Source organism: Centropristis striata, chromosome 16 (assembly GCF_030273125.1).
Source record: "Centropristis striata isolate RG_2023a ecotype Rhode Island chromosome 16, C.striata_1.0, whole genome shotgun sequence".
In the NCBI taxonomy this organism is placed as follows: domain Eukaryota; kingdom Metazoa; phylum Chordata; class Actinopteri; order Perciformes; family Serranidae; genus Centropristis; species Centropristis striata.
In genome coordinates this window covers 8,573,267-8,588,295 of record NC_081532.1, presented here as the reverse complement: position 1 = coordinate 8,588,295, position 15,029 = coordinate 8,573,267, and the positions used below count along the sequence as shown (strand labels likewise).

At 38.2% G+C, this 15,029-nt stretch overlaps 2 protein-coding genes across 6 annotated transcripts in view; both read left to right on the top strand.

The window, feature by feature from the left end:
- Window positions 1-3,489, top strand: part of stxbp5b (syntaxin binding protein 5b (tomosyn)) — a 38,782-nt gene extending 35,293 nt beyond the window's left edge. For all 5 annotated transcript variants that reach the window (XM_059352841.1, XM_059352840.1, XM_059352839.1 and 2 more), the window contains one exon: window positions 77-3,489. In XM_059352841.1, the coding sequence (XP_059208824.1) occupies window positions 77-118 (42 nt within the window). In that variant the 3' untranslated portion in view covers window positions 119-3,489. The remainder of the gene's footprint in view (window positions 1-76) is intronic.
- Window positions 3,490-5,146: 1,657 nt separating this feature from the next.
- sash1b (SAM and SH3 domain containing 1b) overlaps window positions 5,147-15,029 on the top strand; it is a 52,378-nt gene continuing 42,495 nt past the window's right edge. Inside the window, exon 1 of the mRNA XM_059353063.1 lies at window positions 5,147-6,628. Coding sequence (XP_059209046.1) covers window positions 6,146-6,628 — 483 coding nt within the window. The 5' untranslated portion in view covers window positions 5,147-6,145. The remainder of the gene's footprint in view (window positions 6,629-15,029) is intronic.

The following is a 15,029-nucleotide window of genomic DNA, read 5'->3' as shown; positions in this document are numbered from 1 at the left end:
TTTCTTTGGGCACTGAAATATAAATATTGTTTTTCTGTTTTACTTCTGACTCATTTTCGCCCTTCTCTCCCTTCAGATGATGCTGAAGTACAAAGATAAGAAGTGGTACCAGCTCTGATGGCAGCGTGGGGAGCATCGGACTCTGTAATCACGCACACCAGTATCTCTTTGGAGCTGCGGGTCGCTCTTCTTCTCTTCTCTATTTCTCTCCGCGGGGGGTTCTGCTCAACAGACTCATGCTTTTATTCTCAGCACAAAATCATACACTCTGCATTACCTCAGTCACCGGAGGACTGGCGCGGAGTAGACACTGGCCGACCCAACGTAATGAGAATGGAAAGAAATGGAAGAAGAGAAGCTGTTAGGAGTCTCTCTTTCCATTTCACCCGAGAGCGGGGATGTTCTCGTAACATCAGCCTGCAGAACAGGAGAGAGGTGACCTTTCATATCCATCAGTCATGCACTCATATATATCTCATATATATATATATAAATATATACACACCCTGCTGTTTTGTTCTGAAAGACAATTCTGCAAAACATGTACATGTGGTGGCCTGATTGCAATTCTTTTGTCCTTTCTTTACCCTTTATGGTGTCTGCCAAACACAGTGGACTTAAATGAGGAGAAAAGTCTGATGACCCCTTGTCCTTTAAATCTAATCAAGTCAATGAAGATGTAAGTTTCTATAGGAATGATTGAATCAATGAAGGACTTGTGTCTGTTTGTTTTTCTGCTTTAAATTATTTTTTAGAGTTTGACCTCTTGTCCTTTTTGTTGGTCTCTTTTTGTCATTTGTTCATCCAGAAAGGGCCTTTTTAAGCACTTAGAACCGTAAAAACTAGACAGGGAGATGATGAATCTGTTGCCTCTCACCGAATAAGGGCTGGTAGTACACTAGTTCATCACCGACCATTCCTTTTTACAGCATTTTCCAACCAAGTTGTTTTAGGCAAGAAGGACAAATGGCGTGTTTTCTGAGAGTTGCTTTGGTTTTATTTTTAAATTAGATTATTTATTGGAACAGTATAATAGATAGGAACTGAAATAAGTTTGTATGTCGGGCATTGTTTTTTTTTTGCTTTGGTCAATTAAATGCGCAAAAAATGTGCTCAAAATGTTTACCCCTGATGAAGAGTTTACATTAATCTATCAGAAAAATGAAGAGTTGATACACTGGAGAATCCCCTTGAGGTCTTCTGGCTTTCAAGGAGCTGTAGCTACGTCACGTATGAGAAGGACACTGTGTAGAAGGGCAAGACGAAGATTGTCCTGAATATGATTAGCATAAATGTATATTTTGGTTACAATTTTAATTTTTTTGTGATAAAGATTCTATCTATACATAATTATTCAAATTTCTTTATGGCATTCTTTCATTTTTTGTCTCGTTTTCTCAATGTGTAGGGAAAAAAGCATGTGTCTCTTACAGCACAATGGAAATGGTAATGCTGTCTTTGTATTTGTAGTAGAAATGACCAAGAGTGTTCCACGCAGTGCCATTGGTCATCTCTCTCTGAACCATTCACTTTCTCTTCTGCCTTTGCCTCATGACGCATATATTCTAACCTCTACCTATGTGTATGTCTGTGTGTGTGTGAACATACATATATTCAGGAATATGTGTATGGGCGCTAATATTTATAATACTACATAGATACAGTGTATTACAATAGGTCTTTTGAGGTTTTTGTTTTTGCTTGACAGTGTTTTTCAATGTGGTTAACTAGAATTCTATTGTAATTAGACTTCTTTTTCATGAGGTGCAAGGAGATGCTGCTATTTGTGTCAATGTAGGAGCATTATCTGTCGGTCTTTTATTTTGAAAAGAGAGACAAGACTTTGTCAGTCCAGATTGCTGCCAAATGTTGTAAATAACGGGACAGCTGGACACAAATCTGACAGTGCAGGTTCAGGCAACGTGACATACTCTACGCTTGCGGCCATGTTCTTTTCTGACACCAAAGAGTTGCTTAATTTCACAGAGTTGTCTTGATTTTTTTCCCGAATGGTTAAGAGTCAGTCTGGATACAATGGAGGATAAGAAGTCTGCTGTGAGTAGGAGGGGGGGAGTAGATTGGCTTTAGCTTCTTCTTATGGGCATGCCACCCTCATTACCCAAACTGCTGTACGTGTTCAGAAGACAGGCAAAGTGAATTTGAAGAGTTTAATTCCAAAATGAAATCATGCAACACTGACTCATGGAAAATGGTTGCAAGCATGAAGTAAAACTGTTTTGTTTTTAGTTCTTTTAGATTTTTGAGTATTACATCCTGTATACTTACTGTAGGAGGTGTTGAGTTATCAATCACACCAAAAACATTTTTATCAAAGATGGATATGCAGCATTTTGGAATAAAACCCTTCACTTTTAGCTAGCTGATTTTAATCTACTGTGTCCTGCTGAGGTAAACCCACCTGAGAGAGCGGTTATGTGGGTTTTGCACTATTTTTTGTACTAATTTTGTTAGTATGTTTTTTAATGTGTTTCTTTTTTTTCGTGTCCCGTTTTCTTATTTTTTTTGAAAGGACCAAAACATGACAGTACCTATGCTTATCTATGTCATTTGCCAATAATGCTGATTGCTTCACTCTCAGATTTGTTTTCAATGTCAGGTTAATGATTCTATGATATATTTATATATTTGAAAACAAATATATATATACTTTTAATTTCAATAATCTATTAAAAATGAATACCTTTAATGTAATTTTTTGGGATAGAATAACTCACGTTAATGTCCGAACAATGGTTGTGCATAATTATCCATCATCCAGACGCGACAATAAACATTTTCTGGTTATATATTGAACATGCTCATCTCGGATTCAAGCTTTGCTACTGCAGGAGGGTCATCTCCTCTTGGTGGGCCGCTGAGTCTTTCTACAAAGTGTGGCCTCGACTTTAAAGTGCTTCAGTTTGCAACATATATGGTCTAAATGGTCTCTTATTGCACATTGAAGGATGCATGATATTAAGTGTTTACAAACTTGAAACAACCATGTATTATCCCTCTTAGAGATTGTCTGTTCTGGCATTTGTATTTACCACCATGTTGAACAAAACTGAAGTTCTCATCACACATCTGAAGGTGTCCCGTTTTCATTTGATCATGCCAATTGTATAAGTGTGAGAGATTATATTTATTTTATTGGTACATCCGTTTATGTTACTGTTTGCTTCATGAAAACTCTTGCTTTCCCTGCACCGTAGAAACGCATAGAAATGGGAGCGAGGCTCGCAGCACCGTGCAGGAGAGCTCAAGGGTTTCTCAGTCGCCATACTTCCATCCATCTGTCTGTCTTCTGGGATGAATATCTGTGGAGTTGCAGTATTTTCTCATAGTAGGCAATTTTTGTACAGTTTTATTAAAATAAATTTCACATGGATGTCTGACTTAATCTGCTGCCACAAACAATTTAGACTGTAGATACAGTATATATAGATATTATTGTGCAATGGAAAATAAATGTAAAACCAATCATAACATGTTTTGTCTTGTGTTTTCTGTTTCATGTTGCTCACTGACTTCATTTAGAAATGAATGCTTTCATGATCCTTATCTGGAAATTATTTGTCTCTCCACAAATCAGACGTTAATTGATCATTCTGAGTGACAGCCTGATTTCTACCACAAATGTGCACAATTAGATTTACCTATATCATTTTTGTGAGTGAAAAGATCATGCATCTGAACTAAGTGTCATTTGTTTTTTACATAGTCCAACATTTTCAGACAATATCTTTGCAGACACACTCAAAAAATATACATTTGTTGTCTACATCCTGTATTGTAGCTTGTAGTATTTTATTTTATTTTCAGGTTTTCTCAAATTATTTTAATTACAGATCCACCCACACACTAGTATACCATAAGCTGTAAAAGTCAATGTTGGTGTTTGGGTCACTGTTACTTTAGTGCCAATATCTGGCCCTTTCTTCCCAATACTAATGTATTCCACTTATGTAGTTATGCTGTGCAACTACTGGACTGTTCCAACCCACAGAACTTAATTTTAAATTACTTTTGCCACATTAATTAAAACCAGAAACAAAGACAAAAAGGTTAAAAAAAACAACAATGACTGGATGATTGAAATTGTCTCAGCGGTATTAACGAGGTCAACTTAAAGTTTTGTTGAAGTATATTTAAAGTATGTGGGTCACAAAAAGCAGATCTTCATAACTGTATGCCTGCAGGGCGAGTAATGCTATAAATATGTATGTCTAGATCAATTTTGTGGGAAATTATTTTTGAAATTCTGCATAAAATTTAGAGTTTATCTATTTAGCACCATTGAAGTGCTGAAAAATGCAGAAACTTTGTGTATACTGTGTACAAATTCCCCCAAATATTACAGGTATAATTTTTTGGGTGTTTTTTTGTTCATATTTAAGTTGTTTTGTTATGAATATAATAATTGGTTTTCGGTTTGCAAATCAGATCAGATTGTAAAGTAACATCTATATAAAACACTGCAAACAATTTTCACCCTGTTTTCACCCCTCCCATCACCTCGTGCCCCTCAGCTACACACCTATAAAAAAGTAAAAATAATAAAATAAAATACATACAATAAGGGGTGTTTTACAAATAATAAACATAATACCAACCTACTCCCACAGAGCTTGTTCCTTTCATTTCTGTAAACCACATTGTAATTCTTATCCCACTATCATTTTTTACAACAAAAAAAACCAACATTGAGCTTGTAATGTTTAAAAATCTAGATTAATAAGTGTGGGTCGGTAGGATATATAGAGTACCAAGAATAAATAAAAAGTAGGATCCAGTGGTAATTTCTTAAAAGTCCATTATATTATTTTTATCTTACCACAAATTCCCATAACCAGTAGTACAGTGTCCATCTTGCCTCATTGCATTTAGTAATGTTTTAAACATTTTAAATTGTGTTTATATGTATCTATTTTATTGTTTAATTAAATTATTATTTCATTTAATTATACTTAATCACGAGTCCTACATTTCCCAGAATCCCCTGCAGGTGGCGACAGTGCTCGCGGAACTCCCGCCATCCAGCGGGGTAAAAACCACCGCAGGGACTGAAGCGAGGCTGAGCGTCTCCCTCACTCTGTCTGAACCGGCGGATGGAGCGGAGGGACAGGGGACAAGTTGACTACGGTGCAAGCTAAGGGGCACAAAGTCAGCCACAACAAGTGCACCCCGAAGAGGAACAGACACGTTTGTATGTTTAATTTTCTAATAGCGGGTTTGAGGTAGTTAATATCGCTCTACCTTCAGCGTCAACCGTTTGATTTTTTTGCTCCGTGTGAATGTTTGACGGAGCGGAGCGTCTCGCCCTGTAACCGCTGGGATGAGTGAGACAAAGAGGATGGATGCAGCCTGAGAAGACGCCAACTGGCTTCTTTCCCGTCTGTGTCGGAGGATAACTTCACAGAAATGTGGTCAACTCGGCTAACCCTCTGGAGTCCATGAAACCACCTGCACATTACTTCTTCATAACGTGAAGACATAAAAATGAAGCAGCATTGAGCCTTCAGCTATCAGCTTCCCTCTAAAGTTCTGGTTTGAAACTCCATGCCAGATTTTTTTTTTTTTTTTTGGATTATATTCGGCCAAGTAAAATCAGAGGGTTAAAGGCTTTTCTCACCCGCTAACTTTACGATTCAGCCGACGACAGAAAGTAAGTAAGTTAACTAAGAACGTTTATTTGCTAACTTACGTCACCAACTAACCGTTAAGATGTGTTTAACGGTCAAAAACGGACTCCTTTAGCCTAAAAACAAGCCTGTCTTCTTCATGTATGGAGATTTAACATGTGCTAACTTACACGCCTTCTAGACATGTCAAAGGTCAGGGTCAGCAACAGAGCCTGAGAGTCTTCACTGTTTTTGCTCAAGAAGCTTCATCATAGAGCCAGGGTTGGAAATGTTAAATGTTGAAGTTCAAGGTCTTTCTAACATACAGCCACTCTGCTGTCTCCAGTTATGTATCATCAGTGTTTTCCATTGCTCTGGCCAGAACTAATACATGTGTTTGATTTGGAGAAGTGAACTTTTGGATGGACCAGAGTTGCCTTTGCTCAAAGAAACCTTTTCACCTGTGTGAATGGAGAGGATGATGTGCACTTAAGGTTGGCCTTCTTGTAAGCTGCTTTAAAATGAGCCAAGGGCCAAACCTCGTCCTTGAGTGGCTTTCAAAGCTGAATCTGGCCCAGTATGTGGAGGCCTTCATTGACAATGGTTATGATGATTTGGAAGTTTGTAAGCAGATTGGGGAGCCAGACCTTGATGCCATAGGTGTCCAAATTCAGTACCACAGACACAGGCTGCTAACAGCAGTCCACAATCTAAAAGATGAGGACCAAAGGAAAGCAGCTGGCTACTATTTCACCTTAGAGCCTCTGGATCCTTCCACTCGCAACCACTCTTTACATTCAAGCAGAGAAGATGACTTAAGGACTCTGAGGTCAAAGTCACGCACCACAGGAATACACGAGGCCTCCTGTCCTGGAAACCATAACCTCCGATTTACAGATTGTAAAGACTTTGTGACTTATCCCAAACTGAAGCTCAAGGTACTGTTGAGGGATAAACTCGCAAAAGATGGAATCAACCTGGGAGAAGCGCCATACACCTGTAAGGTAGGCAATTTCCTTTTTTTTCCCTTTTCTATTTTTACAATAAGCTGATCCTAAATGTTGGCTGTTCAAACGCTGTCTCCTGGAATTTAATACGCTTACTTTGTTATGCTTGTGATGAAGAGTGTGACCAATTTCTCTGATGGTGCTGATGTCCAGTGATTCTTCTTTATTGCTCAAAGTATGCTCTGGTTTCTCCGGCAAAGGTCGACTGAAATTCAGAGTAGTGCTGTTGAATTTCACTTTTTCTTTGATAGGGCCCAAGTTTATCTCATCACTCATTTTTTATTCATGTAAAGATGTAAGAACTCGTAATTTATTTGGGGTTTTGATGGGCTAAAGTCTTTTGCTGTGTGAGTTGGTGCTCAGTGGATTAGATTTACATTATATTCTATATATTTAATATAATAGACTAAATGACAATCACTCCACTCCAAAAGTATTTCTTTACTTTTTGGTGTACATACTGCCCCCATACATGCAGATAATGGTCGTGAACTTGTGGCATTTGCAGTTTTATTTAAGTTTTTTTTTTTCTAATCATTTGAATTCTGCAGCAGACATGATTTGCTAGTGGCTACATTGTTATGTTTGCTTATTGTGATGTCATTTCATGGATCACTTTAAACTATAAACTACTAACTATTTAGTTTTTTGTAGATTTAGTTTTTATAAGCACGGAGCCATGGTGTTTTTGATAGTTTCATCTGCATTAGAAATATTTCCCCAGTACCTTACTGTGATGGCATTTCTTGGACTATCTTCAAATGCTTCACATCCCGAAAATCTGTACAACCTAAGATAAAAGGTTATGTCAATTAATTAACCATAATTTTGACATTTTCTCTCAATCTCTGTTACATTCCTATCAACTTGCTTCTCTGCTCCTCTCTCCGGCACAAAAACTCTGACGCCATTGCAGTTTATTAATACAGTTTTGCAGAGCATGCAGCAGCACCAACATGATATTGTGAAAAGGCAGAAGCCATAGCTTTCTGCTCCAAACAGAACGAATGGTGTTGCTATTATAGTTGTTTTTTTTATATAAAAAATGATTTAAACAGAAACATGCAAAAAAAAAAAAACAACCTCCTGAAGGGATGCTATGCAGCAATTGTCACTCACTGTTGACAAAAAATTTAAATTTGGCCCCTCCTCCCAAGCTCAATTAAAGTTGTTTTGGATGTACTTTGTTCGCTTGGCATTTCTCCTCTTCTTTTTAGTGCTTTGTCCACTATTTCCGCACCTTAATGCCCAAAGGCTGACACCCGAAAATTTCCCAGATACAACAAAAACAAGAGAAAGATACAGACACTGCAACACACTTCTAGTGAGTCATACGAGGTGTTTGAGAGAGATTACCTTTTGATTCTATACATAGCTTTTTATGAAATTATGAAAATTTTACTTTCAAAATAGGCTGTTTTTGACATTGGCAAATCATTTAAGCATAAAAAATGCAAAATGTTTTGTCCTAATCAATAGCGTCATTATTCACAGGATGTTTACATGGTGAGCACAATTGTGATAGCATACTGAGTAAGAGGAAGATAAATTACTTGTACAAATTTTGAGACGCCCTGTGGCTGCTTTGCATTTTGGTTTATTGAGGCGACTGTTGATTGTGTGATTACAGTAACTCTGCCTCTCTCGTCATGGATTAGTCTCCTGCTGTTTGATTGTTAAATGTTGATGGCAAAGTGAGTGATGAAAGAAGCTGTTTCACTTTGACTGACTTCAAAACAGGAGGCTGATGCAATAGAGGGTGTTGTCTGTTAGTTGTAAGGTTGGTCGTTTAATATACATGACCAAGTGTCCCTGAGCAACACCCAAAACATCAATTGTGCCTAATCTTTAGACTTGTGTGTTGCATGCATTGTGATTGTGATTGTGTGTGCGTGTGTGTGTGCACCATGCTAGTGAAAAACATAAGCCCTATACTTTACAGTTAACACTTAACCAAGGAACAACAGTGAACCCTGGGCCAGAGGTCAGTGGGACAGTGGATCAGTCTGCCATTATGACAGATGTTACATCTACTGACAACATGCCATTTTATTTCTGGGGATCTTCTTTGATCTGGCAACTGTGTTTGTGGACTGCAGAGACTGTTAGTTAATGTAATTGCAGAGGTTAGTTATTCAGCTTTGGCTTTGACCAAATCTACTGAGTCCATAATACACTCAGCGAATGGTACGAGGCCAGCCAGATGAAAAGCTGGCATTTGGCTTATTTTCAACAATCTGTCGCTATCAGGCGAAGGCGTGATTGATGGATTCTGGATTTGATTATATCACAGAAAACTGATGGTTACCACCAGTCTATACATGGCACACTGGTGGATCTGTTTTAGCTTTATTGTAACATCCTGTCAGAATGTGTCCCTGCTAAGCAGCGTGGTTGGACACAACCCCAGAATCTACACTAACAGACCTAAGGCACACTTTCTGTTTGCAGTAGTGGTGCTCAGCCAAGAGAGACCTTCTTCTATTAATGCACATTCATACTCGCCTTGGTTTTGTATTTTGTCAGCAGATACAAACTTAAAACGCTGCTCATCAACAATAAATGAATGTGGTTAGAGGGACTGGGGGCCAGGTGAGGTGCAGCTTTCCAGTGTGATTGAGCTGAACTTTCTTTCATAACTTATAATAGAGCCTTCTTTAATAGAGTGGCTTTAATAAGCTATCCTATTGTTTGGTGCACTCTCAATCATTAACAATAACAATCTAATTGGAAAAGATTATTTACCTCTTTGTGGTAACATTATAGCTATAAAATAGTTGCACTGTACCAACAGTACTGAATGATTCTGGCCAGTTTTACAACAACATGCCCATACTGTTCATGAAAGATTCAGAGGCTGTAAACTACTAAGTGCAAAGGCACTTTGTGACTCACTTCCAACCTTTTTGTAGGTTACAGCCAATGCTGGCACAGTTAGTTTTACCCAGAAAAGTTGATTTCATTCTTTAGACTTAAAAGCATCACCAGCTCTGGAGTCAGCACAGTCAAACTTGAGTTTTGAGGTCATTCACAGGGCAAAACCTAGGAAATATGTTACCTCCCAAGATTTAATAGTAGTGGGTCAGAAGCAGCTACATGTATGCTCTGCTAGTTTTTTGACAGTCTTTACAAAGCACAAATGACCGTCACTAACAAATAACTAATGTTCATCTTTGGTTCTCCAGCCATACACTGTTTGGTTAAGATTTTGAGTATTATGTCATCTGGCTGGATTTCAGTAGGAAATAGGCCAACTTTTTTGGCTCATTAAATTTGGCCCAGTTGATCCTCCTCACATTATGAAGACATGCCTGATCATTTAATTAATTAGGTATGTTAATATGAATTTGATTTGGAGCAGCACATCAGGAAAGAGTTGATTTAAAAAGGTGAGATTTGTTGGCTGTGTGTGATAACAGCTTGTTGGAGCAGTTTGGCCTTTAGTTTTAGTCCATTAAACAGTTGCAGAATGCAGGTATGTAGGCCACTATAGCCCATTTTCTAACCAGGAATAGCATGCAGCAGCTTCAGGCTAAGTCTGGCTCTACCGGCCGTACTTCTTTGCCTAAATTTGTTCAGAGCCAGACCAATTTCAGAATAAGAGTATAATTTTAATGCTGACACTTAAAAACTGTATGAGATTTTTGTAAGTAATAATAATATGATTATTTTTCTGTTCTTATTGGCAAAAAAAACAAAGTGTAACAAAGATGTAAGTGGAGATTGAGTTAAAAGTATGCATCAGCCTTGCATATCCAGACCTTTCTCAACCATGCTGTGTCAGCAGTGGAGCATGGCCTCACTGTATCCATTATCATTCTCCTATAGAGGGAAAAAATGCACCTGCAAAATAGATAGAAGGGGAGGAGAATAGTGCTCAACCAGTGAGGGCATAGCTACAGTCTACATCAGTCAGTGTTGTATTAGCACACACACATTTCCACAATACTTCCACAAGTTTGGTTTTCATACAACACAGAAATGACTGTAAAACACTGACAGTTACCTATGAACCAGAAGTATGAGGAACATTTAAAAAATCTTGAACACAGTACACTCTACACATGCCTTAGTGGCAGCTGCAATAGAGATAGAGTACTACTCATTATACTCCACTACTGCTGCCACAATATGCAACCAAGACCTCAAAAGCCAACAAAATGCCTGTATCTATCTAAAAACATTACATTTAAGCATGTCAAATTATTATTTTAGCAATTATTAATGTTAGCGAAGGCAGTTGCAAACATAATGCTGCATAACTTTCTGAATTATACATATTCCACGACAACACTAGTTAAATGTTCATCAGTTTAACCCATTAAAGCCTGGAAAACTGATATGTCGTTTTGTAGTATTTGTATAAGTTCTCAAATACTTTTTGAATTTCATTTCTATCTGCTACAGAGGCTGAAAAATCTATTATTTAGTAGAAGTGTTGACACTTCTGTTGAATTTCCAGAAAAACTTCAGGTTTTAGGGGCTTATTTTAAAATCGCCCAGAGGTTTTACAGGCGTTTTAGGCGTCAATGGGTTAAAAAAAAAAAAGTTATGTGTTCTTTTTCCTGTTGGTAGTGCATCCCGCCACACAGGAGCATATCGCCTTTGTCCTGATCTTTGCTAGCAGAGGGAATTGACAAGGAGGCACCATAGTTCAATTCAAAGTCAATGCAGAGCGATGGATTGATTTCCCCTCCAGTGGGTGCGAGGCATAAATGTCTATATATGATCACGTCGAACTTGTTTGTGTACATGTCAAACATCAGCATAGTGTGTCCTTCTCTTCGCAGTTCAGGAATTGCAGTAGTTTTGATCTGTAATCCCACAAGGCCTCTGGCTCTCAGTTTGAGTTGGGTACTCCAGTCAATGAGCAATGTGCTTTTCTGAGTACTCTGTGCCATGTATGACTAGTTCGGACAAACCCACAGGACCTATTAGTGACTGCGGAAGAGAAAAAAAGTAATTCGATGAAAGCTGGTTGAGCTGTAAATGATCTAAACACTGACAACAAAACACGTTTCACTGAGAGTGTATAAGGGATTTCCACAAAATGGACAACACAAGGGCAACATAGAAAAGCAAAATCCAACATAAAACAAAAATGACAAAGACAATGTCAAGAGCCGTGAAATTGCTTTTCCCAAAGGTAGAACCCAAAGACACAAACATTTCACAGCCAGATGAGGTTCCAGTGTAGCTGTAAAGGTCTTGCCATCACACGTGTACACTCTTAATTTAAAGGTAGTTTCAATCCTTGCACAAAATGCATTCACATTCATATTTTCAAAAATGACCAATTACACAGAATTGTTCTAAGCAGACTGCTTCACTTGTTTGCAGCTTCAAAATAATAATGCATACACACCAAAAAATGAAGCAATGCTCATGTTGACAAACCTTTATATATTCTTTACTAAGTGCCAGACTTTCTCGAGGCAGTATTGAGTCTAAACTATAGAAATCTTGCCTAATTTAAATTTGTTAACTTCAGCAAGTTGCCACCAAGATGAATAACAAGCTTTCTAGATTGACATCAAATGATTAGCCCTGTCATTATGCTGTTCATCACACACAGACCCTGATGGGAAGGATTCCTTTTATAGCTGTCTTCTTAACAATGGGCGTCAAATCCCCAGAAGGCCTCATTGCAGTGCCCGTCTTGAAAAGCATCCTCAGAATGGGGAACAAATCTTAGTTGTTCAGAAGATTTCTCTGTGTTTCTCTGCCAGAGGGTCGGGGGACAAGCAAAACCAGCAGGCCTCTTTTGACAGGAGAAAAGCCAATCTGAATAGAACTGGGCAAAACACGGGCTCTGCAGCAGCTGACAGCTGTCTCTGCCTTTGTCACTATAAAATAGAGACTGAAAAGAACTGTTTTTGCTGAACAAAGTAGGCTTTTAAACACCAGCACAGATTTTACTAGGAGGACTGGTGCAACATTGTGTGGAAGAGGAGGGCATGTAAATATACAACAATGTTAATTAGTTGATAACCTTAATCAGTTTTTCTTCTGTACTTCAGGCCTATCGCTTTTTAAACAGGAATGACACATCAGGACTTTAAAACCTGTTACTTGTGTGATCATTTAGTTAGTGTTGTTGCTTCACAGCAACAAGTTCTTATGTTTGAGCTCAGTTGGGACCTTTCTGTGTGGAGTTTTTGCCTTTTCCTTCATCAATCTTTCTCTCTGAGTGCTTCAGTTTCCTCTAACGCTCCACCCTGGACAACCTTTCAACTCCTTGTTACTATTGACACTGGGGCTGCACTGATCCAATTAAATGATATCTTTTCTATTAGACCTTGTTATGCCAATGGTATTGAAAATGGTCATTTTGCTATCTTATTTCCTTTTAAATATAGCTGTTTATAAATGTACTGGTTTCGTTGGGGGTTGCTCTCTAGAACACCTGGCAAAAAGGTATTGCTCACCAGGAGCTATTGGAAAAAATGCCAAGAAAATAAGGTGAGTTATTGACTCTTTATGTTGGTGTTGCAACATTTTGCCAGCTGCATTATTTCCACTATACTCAGTCATTGTGCTCTATAGCTTTATGATCGAGTAGGAACACTGGTTGTATACAAACAATAAAAGCATATAGTGCACTCATTTCTTCACATTTGGTTGTATTACTGTGAGATCTATGCACCACATTCCTTTTTCTTATAATGTAGTGTAGTGGGAATGCCTTCGTATGGACTTTATTCATGTTATGTCAGTATACATTAAGGCACACCACTGGACCATTACAGGAATATTGCAGGATTATTGCACTGATGGTGCCGAGGGGGGGTGGGTTGAATAGTATTGCACAGAGCACTCAAAAGCTTAACATGCCATGAACATGCTTGTCACTTACAGTTTCAGATTCAATACATTCCCGTTTGACTTGTAACTCCTGTAGTAGTCTGTTCCTCTCCTCAACAAAACAGGACTACAAGGACAGTTGTCATTGAACCAGCAAATATTCAGCCACTTCATATTGCATCAGTGCTGAGTGAATATCAGCGTTGACATAAATGTTGTACACACAGGGAATACTTTGCTATGTATAATGTAAACTCTTGTGTTAAGCAGAGCATAATCACTGACCTATATTTGTGAATATAAGATTAGAATTGTCCAGTGTCAGTGGACCGGAGGTTAAGGACCGATGTAGCTTATTGTTCTGTTTATGTTCTTCTGTCCAGTTTATTATCATTTTAAATTGCCCTCCGTTCCTCATGTTGCTTTCAAGTAGAAACTATTCAGAAAAGTATCTTGAGGGGCTTTGCAGAAAGAAACCAAGAGAACTGCATCACGTGATTATTTTATGTCCAGCAACATACCACGTACATGCTTATTTTGGGCTCAACATTATGTAAACTCAGACTAAACAGGGGGCTTTGTTTTTCATTTTTCTTTGAGTGTTTGAATGTATTCTGTGTAGTTGTTTTGTGTTTTTATGCTTCCCTTTAACACTCCTAGCTATTGAAATACTCCTCAGTCTCCAGTCTTTGCCTTTACATGGCTGTTGCTTCAGCTATTGTATTACAATGCTAAGTAGGTCTTTGAAACTATGTGGCACTCTCTGAATTTAAATCACTGTGTGGTAGTCTTTTGCTTTGTGGTAGACACACGCAAGAGGCAGTTGAATTGAAAGAGAAAATTTGATTCAAGTCTTAATCAGAGCAAGCACTGACAACAGCACTGAAGCCTTTGTATTTCTCTTCTTGACTCATTTTAGGAAGCACGACAGTATTCAGGTGTGCTCAATTAATTTGTTTTGCAAGTGATCAAATAGGAAGTAATTTCCCAGAGACTCACGACTAGCAATAGTTTCATAGGTATGGCCTGCAATCCATATCCATAACAAAACTACATAGTCTTTGCACATATCTTTTGTCAATTAAAGTTGAATGGAGTTGAAGTCTTGATTGTCTTGCTGACTGACCCACCTATAAATTTAAACATCTTGTGATGATGGTAGCAAGAATATAAGTGAGAATTTTTTTTTGAATGTTTTGTTTGTTTTTGGTCCAATCCAAAGTGTTTTATTCTTACCACTACAACATTTAAGTCCCTCAAAAATATGTAATGCAGGTTGTTGCAAGTTGCCTCAGTTCATTTGAGAAAACAAATGAAAATGCATTAATCGCATGACTTGATTAATATGCAGCTTTCCTTTTGACCTGGTATTTATTTCTGCGTATAAAGATGTTTCCTTGGGCCTTACCTCTCTCTCTCTCTCTGAGTGTTGCGTCACCAGCAGGCTCTTGGAGGTCTTTGAGCCACACTACATTGACCTTGGTCACGTTCCATTACAAGGGTCTAATCCTGCTCTCTGCGAGGCTATTTTTACTGCCTGTGCAAGATGGACCATTTCAGCAGGGTTGGCATGTATTTTCAGTCAGTCAAGCAG